The sequence below is a fragment of the Perna viridis genome, chromosome 3 (genome assembly GCF_037379345.1).
Source record: "Perna viridis isolate PV_CMFRI_1.1 ecotype Kerala chromosome 3, ASM3737934v1, whole genome shotgun sequence".
Lineage (NCBI taxonomy): Eukaryota > Metazoa > Mollusca > Bivalvia > Mytilida > Mytilidae > Perna > Perna viridis.
This window is the reverse complement of record NC_142447.1, coordinates 50,048,744-50,073,104: the sequence shown is the minus strand read 5'-3', so window position 1 is coordinate 50,073,104 and position 24,361 is coordinate 50,048,744. Positions and strand designations below refer to the sequence as shown.

At 33.4% G+C, this 24,361-nt stretch overlaps 1 protein-coding gene across 5 annotated transcripts in view; it reads right to left on the bottom strand.

Annotated features, from left to right (window-relative positions):
* Positions 1–8,632: 8,632 nt before the first annotated feature.
* The window catches only part of LOC148622749 (semaphorin-2A-like), a 36,100-nt gene continuing 20,371 nt past the window's right edge, over positions 8,633–24,361 (bottom strand). For 3 of the 5 annotated variants that reach the window (XM_088572897.1, XM_088572900.1, XM_088572896.1), the window contains 14 exons: positions 23,279–23,327; positions 21,057–21,198; positions 20,726–20,906; positions 20,127–20,242; positions 19,235–19,428; positions 17,962–18,014; positions 17,196–17,486; positions 16,837–16,905; positions 15,198–15,254; positions 13,473–13,610; positions 13,005–13,049; positions 12,507–12,553; positions 12,110–12,182; positions 8,633–10,718 (listed from right to left, as the gene is read on the bottom strand). In XM_088572897.1, coding sequence (XP_088429023.1) covers positions 10,660–10,718; positions 12,110–12,182; positions 12,507–12,553; positions 13,005–13,049; positions 13,473–13,610; positions 15,198–15,254; positions 16,837–16,905; positions 17,196–17,486; positions 17,962–18,014; positions 19,235–19,428; positions 20,127–20,242; positions 20,726–20,906; positions 21,057–21,198; positions 23,279–23,327 — 1,514 coding nt within the window. In that variant the 3' untranslated portion in view covers positions 8,633–10,659. The remainder of the gene's footprint in view (positions 10,719–12,109; positions 12,183–12,506; positions 12,554–13,004; positions 13,050–13,472; positions 13,611–15,197; positions 15,255–16,836; positions 16,906–17,195; positions 17,487–17,961; positions 18,015–19,234; positions 19,429–20,126; positions 20,243–20,725; positions 20,907–21,056; positions 21,199–23,278; positions 23,328–24,361) is intronic. The other 2 variants (XM_088572899.1, XM_088572898.1) reach the window with 2 other exon arrangements.

Here is a 24,361-nt window from a genome sequence, read left to right as displayed (position 1 = left end):
CAGCGGCTGCCCTTAAATATGCGCGAATGTTTCTGAGAGAAAAGAGCCATCGTATATAGTGAAAAGTAAGTGGTAAATAATATAATCTATAGAGACATACAATTAATACTATTTCATTAGCTTACTTATGAAAAGCTTCATAAGTTTAAAACCGTTAAAGTCAGTGTATTTTGTATTTCTACGTTGATTTTAACTTAATTTCGTTATATCGACTTTATTTATAAAGTAGTAAAAGCAAAGAAACCATTAAGAACAGTCAATAGAACATTGACAATTCGGGAACAACTAGTAAACTGTGAACACAGCCAAAACATCATAAATAAAACTTTTAAATAAAAGGATACATTCGGAAACTGAAAGAATATCTCCACTTAACACTGGAAGTATGGACTTGGTTGATCTAGTATGATAAGCGTCCTCTGCTTTTCTCGAATCACCCACCGAGTTGCTCATGATGTCAATCCAGGTTTAAACGCTATTGGTTTACTACGACGTTATGAACAAATTTGTTCTGATGGTGAAGACAGCCAAAGCATAACGACCTATGAACTCGTGTTTTCGACCGTAATTGTTTTGAATTAATGGATGTTTTATTTATATATAGCCTTGCTGGCTTAGTGGTCTATAGCCCTTAACTTAGTGCAGGGAATTTTGCAATAGATGTAACAGTGGTACAGGTTCGAGTCCCGCCGAGGGGACGACCAAAAATTCAAACATTTTAGCTAAGGAATTTTTTTTATTAAAAAACGCGGTGCGATGGTGCAGTGTAGTTTATTGAGTGGTCCCATATTGAGACTTTTATGCGGTATTTATTACTGCGACAGCAACAGTTGATATGATCCCCTATTTTACATATTAACTGATAAAAAATGTTTTTCATAATGCATGGGAAGATAATGTATACATATCATTGCCAGAAAACACTGCCAACTCTAAAATGTGCATACCGACAACTGTGAGATTACAAATGTATTGTTGTGACGCAAAAGTCAACATAAGCTTAACGACTAACGCACTTGACCACTCACTTTCGTTGACCAGTAGATACTTCCTTGTAGGTTTACTAAGTACGTGATATAAAGTTACCCATAGCATATCATTTAAGTATGGCTCTGCCAAAAGCCAGGCGGGGTGATTCATCATATCTTAAGATCAATTAAACTGTTTAAATACATTTGTTAGGTCCGAAAAACAACTCTTCCTATGTTCATGCCATTGGATCTGCTACTTATAATGACATATTTTTTGACTGGTTATAGTGTAAAAATGCTGGCGGGAAGTTTTAATTGTACTTTCTCTGTAGTAGAACATTGTCAAACTCTAAGTGTTGATATCTCCAGTGGGCAACTTTCATTTGCACAGTTTTTTATGAGACCTATTGAAGGACTTCCAATAAAAAATATTTGGAATTTCTTGTAAATCTTGAATTATTTTGTGACAGCTTTTAGTAAAACACAACAAAATTTTAAGTTTTAATATCTCCAGTGGACTACTTTTTATTGCGCTTATATTTCCCAATAAAGTTTCTATGGGGCCTACAGAAGGGGTTGCAATAAAAAATATTTTGGATTAGGAAATGCATGAATCATTGATTATTTGCATCTGCCGGGTTATTAGGCATAGCTGTACTTAAGTAGGTTAAATTGTAGGTTAAAGTTCATATTAGCAATACTTTACTTTAAATAAGTACTTTACGACCAAGTATGTGGCTGACCTTTCTACTAGATACACTGCTCCATAGGATTTTCATGGGAAGGAAACATAAAGTATGCATGATAAGGTCTGAAAATTTCTTGAAGATGGTTTAAACCACCATCTTTAACGTTTATTCGTCAAAATCAACACAAACAGAAATTTCCATAAGAATTTGCGCAAAACTACCAACCCCAAATTTATGTTGCTTTCTTATGGTATGTAGCCTACGAGATATCAATGTTTTACACTCGATACATGAAGTTTTTCAACATTTACATTTGATAATTACTAAGAAAAAAAATATTCAAGAGTGATTACGGTGTAGAAAATTTTGCATTTACGTAATTTAACTCTCTTGCAGTTTTTATTTTATTGTTGTTGTAAATTTATCTAGTAGTTTATTTGTAGGATTGAAATTTTACAAAATTTGTTTCCACTACAAATAAAGAATGAACAATGAATAGAAGGGATGTTACGGAATGTTTTTTTTTTCGAACCCCCTGATTTCATCCCCCCCTTTTAATTACACGCGGATTCATGAATCTCGGGCTGAATGTTGTATGAGTGGTTCTTCTTGCGAGTATAATTAGTTCTTTTGTTTTATCTTATCCATTTACAATTATGTCAAATAGTTTCACATGAGAAGATTTTAGAAATTTTAACATCAAAATATCGTAAAAAAAAAACTTCCTTAAAGGGTAATACCTCAAACATGGCTGAATAGATTTTCAAGAAAATTTGACCACAGATATATTCCATCATGCTTAAACATTATCATCAGACAACAGAATTTTGCTACATCTAACGGTTTTGAAGAAATGTGCTAAAAGCTGCAATATGGCCCCTATGTTCTGAAAATCTGCTAGAATAACTTAATGACCAGTGTTAGAGGAGAAAATTTGAAAGAATTGCAAAACAACGTTCAAAAGGGCACAAATTCCAACATGACTTAACAGATTCACGCAAACATGCACAAATTTGATCACAAATAGATCTTATCATACTAATCACTACCACCCATGTCAGAATTTGGCTAAACCTAATGGTTTGGGAAAAATATGCAAAAATCTGCTGTCTGACTCCTTCGCTCTGTTTTTAGTAATAAAGGCCATGCATTTTGATGAATCAAAAATCCCAACATCAGTTTTAGGCAGAATACCCTAAGGAACATTCATACCAAGTTGGTCCATAGGTGTCAAAGGATAAGTTCTGAAAACTATGGTTAACTACGACGATGGATGACGACGATGGACACCAAGTGATTGCAATATCTATAAAAGAGGGTATGCTATGTCAAACGTGAGCCTATTGGCCAATTAAAGGTCATGCGACTTGTGATAAAAGAAAGAAATGTTTTGTCTTAATATGACCGTTTAGTAAAGGTATGTGTTCTGTCCTACACGATGATCTTAAATGTTTAATAGATTCAAGACAGTAAAATCGTTCAATAAAAATTATGACCAGAACGCGGTTCAATAAAAAACAGCGAGAGATAGAAAATCTAAAGTTAAATATATAGATATTGAATAGAGCGAATATAGCAAAAAATACTTCCATTAAAGGGGGTTAATGGTGTATAAAAAACATGCTTGACAAAGAAAGACTAAAAATCGATACTGCACTAACGTGACGCTACATCAAAAAGAACACAAAAAGAGAGGAAAACCACTTGCAATGTCGTGGATTCACTGTATTGACAGAAAGAGCAAAACAGAATCGTTCATGATATAATACTATGGAATAAAATCATACAATATCCTACAGCACCCAACTGGTTGGATATACCAGGACAGTGTGTAATCTTTCTCGTTCTCAATGGAGGTTTTCTGCACATATGTAATGCCAATCGTAGAAAGCCATCTATGATTATAAATGGACCGTCAATATATATTTACGTAGTGGCAGTGGATGAACTTCGTTCTTTGAATTTATTTGATATATCAATAGCTTTCTTACGCTTAGCACCTATAAAAAATACACTGCATATGAAAGAAAATGAGATTTTATCGAGTGTTATAAAATGACTTGGACCAACTTACATAAACAAAGGAAATTCAAATAAAAAGCTACGTTTGAGCGCAACATGATACAACCACAGCCCTTTGAACCCAACACGAATGTTGGATTAGTTTTTTTTTTTATCATATTTTGGATCATATTTTATTTCAAAGAATGCGTCAATATCATAGATGATATGACAGTGTAGTAAATAAACACAAGGATTCGGAAACAAGCCCTATGGCATATGCTAATCTGTCTCCAAATAAAGGACAAAACACATCTCAATGTCAAACTGAAAATTCAAAGTGTGAATAGTGGTACGTCGTAAACAAGAATAAATATTACATTCAAGTAAGAAATGGCTGTTTGACTCAATTTGTCCGCTAACACAGTTTGGGCTACCCACAAGGTACCGTATTCTAGAATAGGTCTGATAAATGACATGTATATCTTTTCCAAAGTAAAACGGTTGAGAACCAAACGTACACGCCGAAGTATATTGGTCCTCGAATACGCCTTTTTAACAATATAATCAATATGATCATGCCATGAACCATCATCCGAAAAGTAAACCCCTAAATTCTTGTGATTGAAGATCTCTTGAAGATCGAAATTATTCAACTGTAGAGCAGAATGTACCTGTCTGATATTTTTACGTGATACAAACATCGCTTCCTTCTTTTGAGGATTAAACCGTACAAGCCATCGTGAAGCCCACCGGTGGATTTTTTCAATATCTCTATTCAATACTAGTGCCGCGTCGTCAGGAGTCTCCACTATAACGTAAAGACTAGTGTCAATATAAGCATCAATGTCATCAAAGATATCGTTTATGAAAATTAGAAATAATAAAGGACCAAGTATAGATCATTGCGGAACCCCAGCTCTCACTGGTTTCCAACCAGAAAAACCGCCGCTTAAAACAACGCGTTGTAGTCGATCCGATAAGTAACTACGAAAACATAGTAACAGGCGTCCGTTTAGTCCATACTGTTGTAGCTTAAATGTAGCCTTACCGTGATCCAAGGCTTGCCCAAACGAATTAGAAATGTCAATTAACTGATTCACAGCCGAATCGCCATGCGTAAAGGCAGATTGGTGCTGAGTGATGATCTCAAGTAAAAATTTACATGCTTGTATACGCAATGTTCCATACATTTCGATATGATACTGAGTAAAGAAATAGGCCGATAATTTCCAACCTCTCGCACGTTCCCGTTTTTGAAAACTGGCGTTACGTTAGCTCCCTTCCACATATTGGGAAAGAACGACTACGAGAGCGATAAGTTGAAAAGTGTACATAATGGACCTTTCAATTCGGAAAACGCGGTCTTTAAAAGTCTCGGACTGACAAGGTCAGGGCCAAATGCCTTACCAGTATTAAGGTTTTTGATTACCTCTTTTACCTCGGATTCAATAATAACGATTTCGGTAAGCTCGTTATCAGACATGATTGGATTCGGGAAATGAACGTTAGAGTCATTCAGTTAGGTTTGAAGAACAAAAAATTCGTTAAATTCGTCCGCTTTGGCCGTCCCATCGGTAATGAGACTACCATGTTTTTAAATAATGGTGGAATACCAACTTGTCGTTTCTTCATATCAGATTTTTGGTTGCATATATGCCACCAGGATAGTTTTGTTTCAACTTGTCTACAAGTTGATTTTGATAGCTATGTTGGGCCTTCCGCACTTGTAAGGTTTCTAAATTCCGTACACGTCTAAATTTTGCCCAATCGCTTGCCAAGTCGCTTTAGAGTGCAAGCGTCTCTTTTTACGGATTAGTCTCCTTAACGCGTTCGTCAGCCATCTCGGGTCCGACTACCGAATCGTCGCCAGTTTATTTGGAAGATGACATCTGAAAAATCGGAAACTGTTTGGTCAATATCGTCCGACAAGAACACACGGTTCGAGTTAGTATCTGATAATAATTGCCTGTATTTATCATAATCACCTCTGTCATACAACCAAATTCTACGCCTGAATGAACAATGGGTTGGTTTTTGCGAATTTAGTCTCCCAATAATGGGACAGTGATATATAACCTGGTCTAATAAGGGAGGACCCATCCGAGTATAAGGCACAAAATCTATGCTACTAGTGACAATTAAATCAATGACAGACGATGAGTTTTCAGTAACATTTGTGGGATCATTAATCATTTGCTCTAGACTGTATGTAGTATAAATATGATTCATTCTCGGATTGGGATTTTCCTGGTTATCATTAAAATTTAATGTGACATAGTCACAAGAGACATCATTGACGGCTGATTCCACAGAATGTTCTATTTTTCTCCATACCTCGTTACTACTATGAGGCGGAACGTAAAAAATCCCAAATAAAACGTGTTTGTTACGGATCTTTAACTGGATCCATATAACCTCAAGGTCTGGTAACTCTAAATCAGGGCGCCTGACGGCGTTAATGTTGTCCTTGACATACACTATAACCCCACCCCCTCTTATATCTCCCTCCCTGTCTCTACGAAATGGTTTTTCATAATCAATCAGTTTTGCAGACTCATCCGTGTCAGATTGGTTTAACCATGTTTCTGTAAAATATAATATGTCAAACTCACTGTATTCTGCTAATACAATGTCTAATTTGGGTAATAAACTCTGCACATTCAAATGTAAAAACGACACTGAGTTAGATAATAATTCAAAAATGTGTGAAAACTCCGAAGCATCGCTATCAGATATGAACATACTATCCCCAGATTCGCTATCATGACCAAAAGGACCTGGATCGAATTCTAAACCAGACATAAGAAGCGACAACTCTATTATAAATAACGGTAGAACTGTTATAACAATATAACATGAACAAGATTTTGGATAAAAAACCCATTTCTCATTTTGCACAGAATTAATATGATGATGACTCAATTCTGAATGTAACAATACATCAATATAATGGGTAAAGAATCAAGCTTGTAAAGCGCAAAAAGATTAATACATATTACATCTAATAATAACAGGTTCTGTGCTCTATTGTATTTCATGGATATATTAAAGAGACCCACTTTCATTTTATATTGTTCAATACCGATATCCATAATTATGTCACACCAATTAGGTACAGGTTAGCGGAATGAGAGTGTGATAAACATAATGTTGATGGATACATACAAATACAAAAATCATAAAAAAATCATAAATGGGTGTAATTTTGAAAATGGATATAATACAATGCATTTCATCAAAAATATGTAGGTAGGAAATATGTACATGATGCAAGTCAAACAGGTGGGAAAGAATAAGAAAAAAAAATATTTACAATGGTTGTTACTGCGTTTAGATGCATTGTATAGCTTAAATGTTGAAAATAGTTGATCGTGTTAACAATTGTTCTATGATTAATTTTTGCAAGATTTAGCGTACTTAGGTACACTTGGGATACATTCAATTAGTACAAAGTAACCGTAAAAGCAGGGGGAATTAAATCATCATAATTACGATCGTGAAGTCTAGACTAATGATGTGAAGAAACCAATCAATCGTGTCAAAATAGTTTGTAGATCAATTGGTTTCGCTTGAGCGAAGAAATATACTATGAAAACAAGGTGTAGTACTACTATCATATGTCATCATCACGTAATCACCAGCCTGCGTGCATGCACGTAATGCGCCGTTACACACTGGATTGATGGGACTGGAATATCACAACAGCAGAGGTCTAGGACATGTTCAGCAATCCATATGCGAACCCAGTGCAAGCAAACTTAGTAGGTAAAGTGACAGTTAGGGACAGAAGTTGTCAAAGTATTAATATTTTTTTATCAGTAGGTATTGATTGAAAAATGATTTAACTTTAGAAAGTGATGTGATCGGGTATTTGAAGTGACCCTTCCACTCTAATGACTTAATAATCAAGAGTAATTCAAGTTACTGAAGGTCAAGTAACATGAAAACCTATTTGATTGGGAAGTATTACATTTCAATAAGAAAATAACATTCAATACAATATGCATTGTAATTAAATAAAATGTTAAACTACATGAGTAGCAGTTGGGAATATTTAGAATAATACTTTATTATACAATGTAAAGTTGATGTTAGTTTTATGAAATTACTGCACCCGTTGGGTGCTGCTACCGGCAGCAGTACCATATGAACGCCGGAAGTCCATACTAGCAGCACATGTCTCTTCCTCGACGTCTAATACAGGGAACACCAAATTCATGGATTGTGGAGGACATCTATCATGAACAAATTTCTTAAAAGCTGAGTCAGTGTTGGTAACTACTATCCTGTCATTGTTTTCCTTCACGAAAAGTTTACCATCAACTGACCAAGTTTGTTTAATGTAATGGTTGTTCTTCAATTGTCGACATTTATAGGCGAAAAGACTTCGTGTTTTTGTCAGATCTTCATTTATCAGAACTTGTTTGAAGTTTTCACTATCCTTTAAATTATTACTCGACTTGAGGATTCGCTTTTTTGTCAAAGGGACTTTCACACGTACAATAATTTACCGAGGTGGCAACGGCCTTCCAAGGCGATCCTTTCTATTAGGGTTGCCCACGCGGTGAGAACGGACAATATCACCTTCTTGGTAATCTTCAACAATACTTTTGACTATATCAGTTACTATATCAGTGGTATTTTCGGTGGCGCACTCGACAATACCGCTCACCGTGAAATGTTCAGGATTCATTTGTCATTTGTAAATGATTCTTCATATTGTAAATATTGTATTTTGCATTTGTACTGTGTCTGTGTAAATATTAAGGTTCTATATAATCAACAAGTATTGAAATATTTCGACAGCAATTTTTTTCCCGGATATTTATTCTTTATCCATCAAATAACAAGACGAGCAGTGTAAAGGCATTCAAATAGCGTAGTGCACCTCACTGTGTTAATGAAAATCAAAATTCCAAATGGACTATATGTCGTTAATTTGGGTAATATCAAATAAGACATTATACATAAAATTTACAATTTCTTGATAGTCAGACGTAAGGACGTTACATTTACTCTACGGACAAACCATTTGTGACTGGATAATACACATACGCCTTATGAATGGCATTATAACTAAACTTATCAAACAATATCGTAGTTCATTATTTCATACATACACATACAAAGCTGAAATGAGACAAATTAAATAGTTCTTCTTTGTTAGTCATTTAAATCGATATTTTACAGCAAAAAAATCCTTATTAGGATCGTAGTATGACTAACCCAGAAATATCATTGTGTCTGGGAGACACTGATGATGCCTCCACATGTGAATTATTTGACTATTTCCAGTTACTCAACCAAATAAATTAACAGCTTTTCACTGAGCTTCTTAGTAACAATACTTAGATAAGGAAAACTAATGTACAAAAGATGGATTAAAATCCTTTACAGGATGCTAATTCTAGACTGTTCACGATTAAAGTTGCAGGTATTAACTGTTCAAAACCTACTTATACGAGTCATAAAAAAGAACGATTCAAAGTAATAGTCATTATTCAAACTTTAAAAAGCACAATGAGAATATTCAAGATTATTTTTATGATAAACGATTAATGTGGGGTAATTCCTTGAACACGTATACCGCATATTAAAATTTGCAGTATATGTGGTTTGTGTTTTGTATTTAGTTACCACTGGATCGATGTCACTGCTGGTGGATCAAGGTTCCTGAGGGTTTTCACGAACCAAACAGTCTTGTTTGACTCCGAATTATATCAGATTTTTTTTACGGTATTTATCAGAAATTGCCGTATTACAAATTTCAAAATACCTAAACAACTGAGGCTACATTCTTTGTATTGCACATGGTGGAACCTTTGGTGATGAATTTTTTGCTTCCTATTTCGGTAGCGTTGGTTTTGTTTGAATACTTCTTGTAAACAACTAATATTTGGATTTAGATCTTCCTATATATTTGATTATGATGCTACTGAAGAGAGAATACTCATTGAAACACGTGTACAGCATATCGAAATTTGCTAAATATACATGATTGATGCTATTCAATTTAAAGGGAGTTTACCACTACAGATATGTATACTTGCACTTTCCCAAAGTTTCATTTTAATTGATGCAAGCGTTCTTGAGTTATTGTGTGAAAACTGGAAAATACATCCCTTTTAAATTAATGTTACTCAAATAAAGCAGTGGATTTTTTTCAAAATTAAAGGAGGTTCGCAATTATATATATAAAAACTTTCCCAAGGTTCTATCTAAAGTGGTGCAAGCGATTTTGAGTTATTAAGCTAAACGAAAAGGCACCCCTATAAATGAATTAATTTTGGTTAACTCAAACACAAAAGTTGGAATTTTTCAACTCAAGTAAAGGCAGCTTACCACTATGGATATATATACACTTTCTAAAACTTTCATTTCAATTGGTGCAAGCGCTAATGAGTTATCGTGCGAAAACTTGTGGGACGAACGGACAAGAATTAAAGAATATGCCCTAATCTTATACTTTCGGAGCATACAAATGATTGATTAAATGATTCAAAGCCATTACTAAAGACAGTATAGTTGAATCATTAAATAGAAAACAAACATAATGTAGGGAAAACCAATCTCTCAAGTGACAATCATACCCTGATGTAAAAAACGTGCAGTAGATCACAACATTTGACACAACATAAACATAAACGAAAAAATCTAAATTATCATGAACGTTTGCGAGAACCTAAATAAAGCATTAACCTTTTAAAATTATGACTAGAAATCGATAGAAATGGAAAACAAAAAAGCATCAAATGTATTCTGTTATGGAATGTTAGAAACTTGAGGTTTGGAATATGGAACAATTACAAAGGTTCCCTTATATACCTGCTTTAATTATTGCTTACTACATCACTGATGCTCTAATCTAAGTTAGTAACATTTTCATAATTACGCAACATTAACTATATTCGATTCCAAACTTTTTCATAACAAAACATATAAAACACTTAAAACGATAAAAAATAAGCAATTCCGTTTCTTTATATAACATTGGGTTAAAGTCGATCCTCCTCGTCCGGATTTTCACATGGGACTCCATTTTCTTGTCCATTTTCTACAATACAATTGCATTTAAAACAAATGGTTCAAATATTAGATATGTGTTCTATGAGTTAACTAAGTTCTAAAACAAATTTCAAAATAAATCCTTAGACAATTCAATATGAAAGAAACATAAAGTTCGTTAGTAACTCTGTCTTTGGGTAAACAATAGACCAATTTGATAAGCATCAGAAAAGATTTCTGAATTGATTTGTATTACAGTTACAACAAATCTTTGCAGTTTTGAAAATGTTAAATCCGTAATAGATTAAGTAAAACTGACATCGATCACTCCAACTAACATTTGTGGAATACGAATATGTTGTCACGTTTTATTTGTTATTCTGTGTTTTTATTGTTCTAAGGGTAAACTACTATTTGGGTCTTCGCTTGATCTTTTAGGGCATCTAAGTCTCGCACATGATTATTTTTTATTCGGAAGTTTTACATTCAAAACGTGCGACGGATTTGTATTGAATTACTTCCAAGGACACTTGTACGCTGATTAGTTACCAGAAGTCTATTTTGTATTACATGTATTACCATACTAATTTTACCGTGAAACAGTATCATAATGTTATTATCATATTTACGGATAAGGGATTTTCGTTGATAAGAGAGCAGTCTTTACTCTGTAAACAACCATTTCGTTTGCTTTTCAATGGGAATTTGGGACCCATTCTCCTGAAATCACCGAACCACGAGACAAGACTTGCATGTCCCATTACCTTACACCTTGATTATAGATCACTGTTCTACACAAGGTTTAACTAGGTTTTATTTTCGAAGTAAATACTTCCAAATAAAAAGGGAAAGATATTGTTATTTAAAGTATCACAAGACACTTCCCATGGTAAAGGCCTTTTTGGTCTACATAGCCATATTATGCATGTTTCATTTTCATCGTGTTAGTATACAGATCTAAATTTTGGAGAAAACTATATACAAAGCAACGAAAGTTCTTGTAAACTGCCATTTCCACATACAATCAATTTATTTTTTATCTCAAAACAAGCCAGTGTCAAACTAGAACTGGTTATGTGTTCTTTAACTGTTTCTAAAATAGGTATATAAATGATTTCTGTTGGGTTTCACATTCTGTCTTATATGTATCAAGAGATCTACTAAAATTTAGATGTGAAATGCTAGGGCAAACTAGTTTCAAAGCAGTTATCTACATTCAATTAGCAAACTTCGTAAACAATTTTAAAGTAGAGATCTTTAGTAAAAGGACATTACTTATATTTCAGTCATTCAAGATAATTTTCCGTTATACAAAATCAATGATCTATCTGTTCAAAATCAGAAATGTACATGGTCAATAACGTGTCTATAGTAATAATACAAAAGGTGAAAATATCGTTGAAAACAAAAAATATTTTTTCACTGCGTCAAAAGACTTACCATTGCTTCTGATATCATATGAACCTCTATAACAAGAACTAAGCAGCTTTCTGACCTCTGCCTGATAAGAAAGCTAAATGACAAATGAAATTATTTCCTTTGTTAGTTTTATACTATTTGATTTTATTTCTGTTCATTTACAGTAAATTTTCATGTCGCTTCCGACGTCACTGCCACAGTAATGGTTTTGTGTTTGACCTAGTTTCTCCGACTCTGGATCAAAGTGTTGGCAATATGAGCAATCAGTGGAATGACTACTGTCTGATTAATTCTCACTATTTGATTGCTTAAAAAGAATATTTATCGCATTGTTATTTCAGTTCTTCGTCAATTTTTTAATCGGTTATCATAAATGCTATATAGATCAAATATTCAAAAAGTGAACAAAAGAGCCTACCAATGAATTGCTATTGCCATCAGGTTTTCTTCGCAGGCTTTTTACTTCTAAAGAAAAAAAAAATTTAACATTTTCAAATCTTCATTTTTAGTTCTATTCAACAAAACAAGAGATTTTTAGTATTGAAGGCCTTGATTACATCCGTCAAATGATTTAAGCCTAACACAACATTCAACATAGAACGAATCCTGGTTACAGCTTATTTCTGTTAAGCAACAATCCAGCAAGTCTTAAATATGGAGTTTTTATCCAAAAACTCATTTGTGGAAGAAATTGCGGCAGTTATGCAGATTTTCGGTCGATAACTTATCAGCCTACGCCATACATAACAAAACATAACTTTCAATCAATAAACAATATTGAGTGTAAATGTATTTCTCTTCACATTACACGTCAGTATTTTTCCAACGTTTGTTTTTTATTTTTGTTGCTGGTGCTTAATGAACAAAAAATTGTTAAGAAATTTACTACTATCAAAGCATTTTGTAAGAGACTTACTTTTAACATTATTTCCATTTCCTTCAACATCGCCAGTTTGAGCATCTAATACAATTTTAAAATAATTTCTTGATTAAACATGTGTCTATGATTTGCGAAATTATTACTAGTCAAGGATTAAAGCCTAGTACACCACGACCAATATTACACGCAAAGAAGGCCACGGTTCATGAACATGAAAGTATTATTTGAACAGATGAAACAATCTGATTTAAAATAAAGTTTTTCATCTTTTAAACATATACAACCTAAATAATTCGTCTAGTGTCTTAACAATTTATTTGATAAGTATTTTGATCGTTAGAGTATTATGGCATGCGTTATTCAATATTTAAAATGTTTACGTGAAAATGTAGTTAACCTGCTTTTAACCCATTTATAGGCTATTTTGACAGCTGTTAACTTACAAAGTTTAATTAAAGTAAACTAATCCAGTGAATAGGAGATTGAAAACTACTTGAAACTCACATTGTTTCCGCCAATTTGCTATTGCCAGTACGATAGCGAACCCCAAATAATACAGCGCTCCGAGGACTATCAAAGATATGAAAGCATGCTTCCATGAGTCTTGATCAGTAGCTGAATTAGTACCTCCAGACTGTGCTGCTACGAAAGTAACAATAATACAGCAAAATATAGATGAATAATCATAACGTAAACGATATAACGGAAGCAATTGGCAGACTAACAGAAGATGCAAACTACAAACTAAAACTACTTATATATCCATTAGAAGTTAACAAAGAAATAAAAAAAAAAAACAATCAGTCAAAACTACTTACTATATCCATTAGAAGTTAACAAAGAAATAAAAAAAAACAATCAGTCAAAAAAAGGAACGGCTTGAATGTGCCATGCTCACGTTATGTTGGTTAAGTTATATGCATATCATATCTATTTTTCGGTTATCGGGAATTATAAGGGTTGGTTCCACTAATACTGTTACAAAGGTTTAAGTTAATAGGAAACCCGATTAAAAAACATAAATGCGTTTAGCATACATCGGAATCAGAGCTTAATTTTAAAGCAAAACATGTACATCACTCGAAAGAAGATATAACTAGAAAAACTGTGAGCAATGCTCATTAACTTGATACCCTTCACTCCCCCATTTGATAACATGCACCTACTGACCTCCAAATTGAATCGGCGCAAAGTCTAAAATATGATGTACAATGGGAACATGTGATAAAGACTCAATTCCATTCAGGGGTTAAGAAGGAGAAACAAATGTTCATTTTATTCTAACACGACAAGATCTATGTTTTGCTTTATGGAACCCAAAATTGATTTTGATCAAAATCTTAAACAAAAGGTGCCGGATGGCAACATGTCAAAAAGACTCTATGAAAGTTTCATACAATTGCATCTAGTGGTTTAGGAGGAGTAACAGATATCCGTAAGGTACCACTGTGAAGGACGGATACCCCTACCACTATATACACCCTCTTTGCAAATTGGGGGGGGGGTATAAAAATCAACAGTCAATGGCGTACTTGATAAACTACCATAGACTAAATAAACCATAGAGGATATGACTGAAACTTGTATAAAGTGAATCGATCCTTTTCAATATCAAATGTCCCTGTAGCAAAGTGATGAATAAAATAAAAAAAATTCTACACATGATGGAGTAAACTTCTGTACAAAAAAAATGTATCATATCATTCTTTAATTACTGTTATGACTTCCTTATGTACATTGGAAAGGAAGTCGATGGCATCTAATCAAATAATAGCAGAAAACAGTGATAAAGGTTTTCATAGGCCCATTCTATAAATTGCCAAAGAAAACTGTCTTATATGTTTTCGTCCATGATAAATTTGTAAAATATAGAATTCTCATATTTACAAACTTTTGTCGTAGATAATTGTTTTGTATGCTGTAAGGTTTTGTACGGTCGTAAGCATGATATGATTACCTTATCCGATATTGACTATGGTTATCTCATATGAAACAGGAGCCCCACCTGTAAATGATGCTCTTTCTTTATCACCTGACATGAACATTGACATGTCAACCAGTGTTTTGTAGGTTCCCTGTAGTTTAAGTAGTTGTTGTTTGCTTCTGTATGTATTTCTTAGTTTCTTATGTTAAGCTATATGCTCTTTGTCTTTTGTCTTTTTTTGGTGTTTACTGACTTTGTTTCATCGACAGTTTACTTACATGCCAACTATCAAATATCATCCCTACCTTTAACTGGAGGTGATCCCTTGGAGAAATGAACTGAGAATTCCGTTATTGATGAAACTGTAATAAAAAGAAATAGAATAGCATTATTCGAACTATCATTGAAAATGATCTCTAAGCTTTTCAATTGCTTATATTTCTGCTCTTGACTGTCGTTTTAAAATTTTGATATATGTCACAGCTTCAGTTATGTGTGTACCTCTTATTTGACGTGATTCCTTTTGTTGATGGTAGTATGAATTGAAGAAACAGATAAACGTTTTATGCTATTTAAGAAAATGAAATGTTTAAAGAACAAGAAACACTGCCGCATATATGTTTATCAGGGTTAATGTATGAATATTGTGAAATATTGTGCCGAAAAGTATTGAATATGACACGAACATGCATGTAAAATACACACTGCGAGAAAAGCTTACAACTGTGTTTAAATCACTTTTTGTTCACAAAGACGTCATTAGTTTTACGCTATGTATTTGCAAGAGCAATCAAGGGAACCAAGGCTATAGCGGTAATCAAAAGAATGTAATCCAGGGACAAAGACCAGACATGGAAAACAGACAAACACAATCAAGAACATAAAGTAACTAAAATTATACATACAAAGTAACAAAAGTAAATGAGCAACTCGGACTCCACTACAAACTGGGAGCATGGACTAGGTGCACTGGTAGGATAAGCGTCCACTGTTTTTCTAGAAACACCCGCCGAGTTGCTCATAAAAAGTCAAGTCCGGGGTAGACAATAATGCATTTTTGCAATTAATATACGGTACTACTTTGAGATTAAATTCACAAAGTTGTAAGTCTGTAAATACTTTTATTAATCAGGTTTGAAGCACCATGTAATCAATATATTAGCTATTTTAAGTAGCAGTCTTTCGAGAAATCAGACTGAAGGTGATGCATGCATGTCAAAAACCCACCGAATTTACTTTGATTTCTTAGAAACAGTTACCAGGCGCGTAGCTGAGACCAAATTGAAGTGTAGGCAAAATTACGGCAGGGGGTCTGGGGGGCCGCTTAAGGCCCCTAGCAGGTCCAGGGCAGAGCCCTAGTAGGGGAACAAAGGGGGCGAAGCCCCCCGCCCCGAAGCTCCGCGGAGATAGCATTTTAGAGCATCATTTATGCCTCTACTGGATGTATTTTATCTCAAAAAAATAAATAAAAAACCAATTAAAAAAAATTGGCAAAATTAAGTGCAGGCAAAAGCTTTTCACATAACCAGTCTTAGCCTTTTTTATTAGGTTGTTGCGCTTTTGAGATAAGAATTATATAGATTGTACATGAACTTGGAACTTTGCGACAGGTATCGTTCTTCATTTGGTTGATGTTAGTGGACGATAATTGTATAATTTTCTAAAAAGTGCACATCTGAATGCAGAAATGATAAGCGTTATGTGAAAGTATACCATAGGTAGACTGAAAAAGCATCGTTTGTTTTGTGGGTTTTTTCTTCACCATGTACCACTTTACCATTAGCAGAGTCTGAATTTTATGTGTACTAGTATACTAGTACTTAATTTTTTCGCCAGTATTTGCTTTTATCAAATTAGGTAAGAATATTTTGGCATAGTTTCCTAGTTTACTCGTTGATGTATATTTTGTACTTCTGTTTTTAAAATAAAAATAGTATGTATTACCTGTGGTTTTAGACTGTTGTGTTACGTCGTTTATTGGTCTTTCTGTATGAGGTAGCAACACGTCGGTACCTTAAATACAACAATGCCAACCGAAAATAAACAGCCATGCATATTTAGAAAATATTTAAACTTGAACTGCAGAAGTGGTCACCAATAGCTAAATAGCTGCGTTTTAGAATCTAACAGCGTGAATATTTTAAACTGCGATAAGAGTAAAAAAGGTATTAATTTACCTTAATTTCATCTTTAAAACATAAAAAGCAATCACAATATTACAATATTTTTACTCTTATTCCTTTATTATTCATGTATGATATATTTACTTCCAATTTGCAGAAAGAAGTTGAACTAAATCTTACTTTCTTCCACAAAAGGCAGAGTAGCAACAAATATCGACTCTGAAATCGAACTGTTTCCCACTGAATTCGTGCTATAAATTTTAACTTCGTATAAAATTTCCGGAGTCAATTCTTTTATCGTATATCTGTTATTTATAAATGAATTAAATTTAACACTTTCCCACGAACTTCCACGAATTCTGTACAGGATAACTATGGTCTGGTTATTTCCTTTACTAAGTGTCCACTTAATTGTGATTGAAGACGACGATACATTAATTAATCCAAGGTGCAGTGGTGTTTCTGGTGGACCTGAAAATACAATATTTTACCAAGATGTCCACCTTTACAATTCACCCCCTAGCATGACTAGATAAGATATTAGCTGTTACTTATGGTGTTCACCATTACAATTTATCTCTGAACATAACCAGGTACATGTAAGTAGTGGCTGTTATTTTAGATGTTCACCATTATAATTTACCAAATTACCAAGTAAAATATTGGCTGTTAATTTTGATTTCTCTCCTTACATTACCAGGTTAAGAATTGCCTGTTACTCCTGGTTTCTCTCTTACTTTTCACCTCACGAACATAAACAAGTTAACATTGACTTGTTATTTATTTTTTGTAGGTGGTAGGCCCTTTCACTGATTTTAGGACAAAAAAATCCGATTTCACAGTCAGTGAAACTCATTATGCTGAACCCTTAATTCTCGTATATTTTGTCCATTTTTTGAAATCATTTTATCAGATAATGTCAAAGCAGAGATACTTTCTTACTTACATGATAGTTGTAAATCGGACAGGTCACTATTAGTATAAGTATAAGAAAAATCCCTAGAAAAAAACAAATTTCACATACAAGGATTGACATGGAAAACTGATAGTGTGATTTAAATCATTATGCTTTATAGTTATTTATTATAAATTGCAAGTTGCACAATGAACAGAATTTAACTTCAACATAAAAGGTTTGTCACTTAAACCAAAGACGAACATGTTTCTAAACAAAAGTTTTAATGAAATTAAGAAAATAAAGTTATCAAAAGATTATCTACTTTTAAGTAGCAGTCCGCCTAAGAATCATGCAATTTTCACTGTAAATGATTTTTTATATCAGATATTTTATACAAGTTGACTTTAAATCAGTTGGACTTCTTGGAAAATAATAAATAAAATGAAAAACTGAAAAATATTTTCACCGTTACCATAACAACAACCACTCCTTAGCAACCATCAATTTAGGGCCGAATAATCACAAAAATGTCACAATTTTAATGTAATTTTATATATTAAATGGTAAATTAGTCGAACTACATTATTATATTAATGAAGTGTGTCTTTAGGAAAATAATTTACAATAAGGAACAAAGCAATCTAATTGGTTTAGATCTGGTTACGATAGCAACCTAAATTTTGACACTTTAAAATATACAAAAATAGGCTATGTTCAGACTGGCCTTGGTGTGATATACTTAAATGCCAAAGATCAAAGACAAAAAAGAAATGGCACAGACAAAAGTATGTATCATATTCTGCCAAAATTTGTACGTTATTTGACCTTGAGGTTTATTTTCGTATATTTCAAAATGTCAAAAATTAACAATTTTGGTTGCTGTGGCAACCAGATCCAGATCCAGTTTGCTTTGTACTTTATTGGAAATTGTTTTCTTAAGACACATTTCATTAATATAATTATGTAGTTTGGCAAATTTCAACGATTAGATAAATAAAATTATATTCAAATTGTGATGTTTTTGTGTTTTTGTCCGAAATAAATTTAAGGTAGTTGCTAAGGAGTGGTCGTTGCTATGGTAAAGGTGAAAATATTTTTCATTTTTTTATTTTATTTATTGTTTTTCCATTATATCCGACAGATTGTCAATTTGGTTCAAATGTCTGACATCGATAAATCACACATTGCATGATTCTTAGGCGGACTGCTACTTAATCTAACATGGCAATATATTTCTGACTGCTGAAACATTATTTGGTAATATTTTGGAAAATACATGATTGGCAACATGGCTTGTTACAAAACAATCACATTTACTTACAAATATCCACTTTCTGTAACATACGCAAGAGAGCGGCACCTGTTGTAGCATTGGTCGTTAGGTATCGGGTAGGTGTTGTTAATCCAGGCACAGTGTGGATCTTTGATACATGAGTTGATAGAACGGTACTGGTCACAGTTTATAACCTGTACGGCTTGGACTGAATGGTCAGTTCCTATGTACACATGTTCACCCTAATAATGATGAGATTTATACATTGACATTGGACCATTCCAATAAAAGTGGAATCAAATTAACACCCCGTTAAAAACAATATAAGTCAAATGCTCTTACAATGTATTTCGAAACAATTATGACAGCATTTAAAGATATATTATGTTGAGTTTATGAAAATGAAATATTAATGTCTGATGCCCGGATCTGATTGTTTGGAAATGTTTGCTTGTCTGTTGATGCTATATTTACAAGTGGGGGTATAGGGTGTCCGTCCATCCGTTCGTACTCCCTCCCTTCCATTACAAAGAGGGTTATCCATCTCTTATCTGTTACTCCTCCAACACCACTAATCAAATTTAATAAAACTGTCAAAAAATCTTCATTACATACTACCACTACCAGTATGTACCTCTCATCTAACAGATCGTTCCAAATCAATTTTGAGGTCGAAAGGTGGAGTAAGGGGTTTTAAGGGAACATTGCCCACGATTGTCCTAGTTTTACTCAATAATTCAGGTGATACTTGTTCACGCTTTCTTGAGGGAAATATATGTAGTATAAGCAATAACTTTGTCATCTTTATGGAAAATAAAGCTTTAAGCATAGAACATAAAACATAGACTGCTTTTGTTTAACCAATGTAGACCACAATCACCTCTTCCAGACACAGAAAGTATATCATCGATGGACAGGTTAATTTCTGTAACATACTTACAAATTGTTTAATTGACCAAATTGCAGCGTCACTTTTTCCAAATTGTTTTGCCTTAAATGAACTAACGATATATGTCTTTGAGTTTTTCGAAAATAGTTTGTATATAACTCCTTGGTCTGAAAAATAAACAATTAATATACTATTTACGTGGTACCATTCAGATTATTCAGTAGTCGAATTGAGATTTTCCTTCATCAACTCAAATGTCGACTAATGAAATCGCTTGAGAATTGAAGATTTGAGGAAAAACTCGAGGATTTTACGGAAAATTTCAATATATTATTTAATAAAACCGGGTACAATGAAACTAACAACAATCATTTCATCATCACTTCATCTTTGAAACAATCAGTATAAATACATTGTAGTTTAATATCCATTGTCAGATTTGTCATGCATTTCAGGACGAGAACTAACAGAATTAAACTTGCACTGACTTATGGTAACATATATACCAGTACAGCTAATAGGAACACTTTCGAAGGATGTTCTTCATTCTCATTGTTTTCAATTGCGGGCTGTGTGCTTGAACAATAAATATTCCAGTTCTTATGAACTTACTGAACATATGAATACTAGTATCTAAAAATAAAACTTACTTGATGCTACATAAAATACCAATTCTTTTATGTTTCTGTGTATCTCAAATTGTTTTAAATTTTCTTTTTCCATGACAAAAATTGGTTTTCCTGACTTTGGGGGAACATTTTCGTACATTAGTGGCCTGTTGGCTATAAATTCTAATGTGGCATCTGGAAGAGTCAGGGAATCGTCTGAACACTACAAAGAAGACAAAACTCTAAAATTTATCAAATGAGACGTTTTTTTTTTCTTTTTAAACGTTTACGCTGTTCTTAAAAAAGGTAATTTATTGCTCTCTCGATTAAAATGGCTTGAAGTTTATATTTTTATCATATTTAAGATACCCACCTGACCAGGTCTTGGACTTGGGATGTCTGGGACTGGTTTCCAATATGACGATGGATTAGGCTGATACATGAATTGTCCGGAAAAAACCTGCTCGATATTAGACAATGTGTACGCACAGATAGCAGAAGCAGATATTCCAGAGCTAGGAAAAAAAGACAAACAGCACTAAGGTTAACAACATTACTTCAGATAAAAATACATGTTTTCTACAGGTCGCAAACATCAAATTATCAGTGTTAAAATTACCTTTTTGAAACCAAAACTACTCATGTAGACATGAAGTATTTAACAGTAATTTTAAGCAAAACTTTCAAACAACTAGAAATTTCACTAAAAACGTAATGGTTCAAAATTATCTGAAAGAACCAAATGTTGGACTTGAGAATATGTTAGGGGAAGGTTAAAGTGCATAAAAACATATTTGTTGGAGAAAATGTCTCCTTCAGTATGCCTGATTTCAGAAATAATATAAATTTATATATATGTATATATACATAAACGTCTCAGAATGTGACGATTCTATTCGCTACAATGCTCTATCGGATCAAATTGATACAGACGTCAGAATAGAAGGGTCTGGAAAATTCCAAACGATGTTAGAACTATCAAATTTGCTCAAGCTAATGTTTGGGTATTCCCTCAGCGGGACTCGAACTCGTACCGCTTTGGCATCTATAGCAGCACCGCCTGCACAAAGTCCAGCGCCCTAGACCACTCCACCAGCCAAGCTATATAAAATACAGCTTTCGATAGACGGGTCATTCCTCCTCGTAGAATTAATCTAGGGCTTTAACTTATTATACGATGTATGGTAGTACGAGACAGCTTATAGGTAGTGTTATGTAGGATAGAGGATCAAATTAAATTAATTACATGTCACAACAAATCAATATCATGCAAATGTCTCAGAATGTGACGACTATTCGCTTCACTGCTACATCGGATCAAATTTGTATAGGGAAGATAACGTAAGCATAAACGTATCTATGATCTATTAAATTTATGCAAAAGATATGTATTACTTCTTGGTTATATACATTTTTAGTGCTATTGTTAAAATTCTTACACTAACAGATTCCTTAAGGTAGTAGACCTGGGGTAAGGGAGGTAATCCAAATTAAAAGGATTTTAGTCACTAAGAGCGTTTGAATGACTCCTAATATGCAAGCTTCAAAGTGATACTGATGTTAAATGGAAATAACTCCAAGAAAGGTTTCAACTTCTAGAACAAAGATGCCAGCCCCAGCAACTCTGCTCTTTTGAAGTAGATCTATTGATAAAATATTTCAAATGGGTACACTGAGGAATATATTTTTATAAGGTGGGAAAACGTTTTAAAATGATGATTTCTACTGCCAACCAAAATTCCTTTAGATAAAATATTCAAATTGAAATATGAACATAATCTCTTGTCGTGAGACAGTACGGCTAACCAGTACTAGTAACCTTCCCAGTTTCATAATTCCTTAACCTTTTAGAGTTAAAAAAAAAACTATACTTTTTCATAATTTCTTATAAGACTTCAAGCTTTCTGTTTCATTTTGTTGCTTTGTTCAGCATAAGAAAACAAAAAGGATAGAATAAAATTTCATGTTCAATCTCATATATTAATCCTTTTAAAGTGAATTTGACTTAATATTCAGTTATTTATTTGAATATATTGTCAAAATAACCCTTAAATACCAGATATGGATCAGTTTGGTCAGTGATTCAGGTTTCTTAAAATAGCAATATTTTAGTCTTCACTGTTCAAAATCTGCATGGTGCATTTTCTTAAATACTTAACAAATGATGCGCCACAGTTACTTAAATAGCATGTACAAATTTAAAGAAAATTGAATTATGGGAACATTTTAGGGGTACCCAGGTCTACTACCTTAAATTCACAAACAAAATTACATTGGTCACTTTTAGTTACATATCTTTTTACAATAGCATTGTACAATAAGGGTATTTCGAACTTAATTCAGTGATTTCTCTTATCGTTATACACGGATACATATAAATATAAAAGAATAAAAAAGATACAAACGAAGCACCCTTACTAAATTACACCGCAATTGTAATAAAATCGGTGGTACATGTAATATCAACATTGGTAAATTGATGTACATCGATGTCGATACATAGTTCATACAGGCTATGATACCACGATTTTGATACTTTCATGGCAGGCATGGGTAAGGAATATGTATAATGTTCACAGATAAACATGAATGTACCTTGTGAAAAGTGCATAAAACGTGACCTTGTCCGCTGTCACGACATCCTCTGTAAAAAAAGTACAATTTATTAAATTAAAGTTTTAACTAAGGATAAAAACCCGTTATATCTTGACTGCATGTGATATTACAATAACTGGTTATATTAAATCTACATATGGTTTTACATTAACTGGTTAAATCATATATTTAAGGTAAAGTATACGGTTTTTTTGTATATGCATTATAAGTGATTGTTTAAACCCTATACCGCATAAATTTACCACACCCCTAGACCTATATCGCAGCCCTAAGCCTATGTTGCACACCTATTCGGAACACACTTTAAGTACAGTTAAAATATGTGACAAAGTGAACATGACATGTCAAAGTCTGTATCCAATGCCGTATCCATTCTCGACTATATCACTCCTCGGCCTAGTGGACTTGGGGTGATATCTAGTCTTTGGTTGGTAAAGCATATGATACAGATTTAGCATGTAATTTTCAGTATGTATCGAGACTATACATGTTATTACACTAACTGATTATATCATGACTATAAACATGTTATTACATACTCTTGGATTATAATTCTGAGATATTGGATGGTAAAGAGTAAAAAAGTGCAACATCGTCACAGAGTCTCTAGTATTACAAAATAAAAATATGTTTCTTTGGCAATGGGAACGTCAAGCGCTGTTTGTATTGTTTGGTTGATAATCATGGATATTTGATTAATGCATGAGTGAATTAGGCCCAGTTATATCAGTATTTAAATAACACTATAACAATAAAGTTGAAAATGATAGCACTTTCCGTATATCCGTTACTTCATTTCATGCATTATAAAGTTAGAACATGGTTGCTTCTATGAGATAATTCGACTGTCTTTGTGGTTATAAACCACTAAAATCCCCAAAAATCTTTGGTAACACAGTGTTAGCCAATCATTTGTACGATATGAGTGACGCTGACCACTAGCTGTCTGTTCTTTTGCTTGGTTTAATTTTCGTTTTCGTGCTAACGTATATACTCAATACTGATAGACCCTGTTTGCATTCATATGTGTAATACACGATGGACTGAGATGTTTCTTAACGT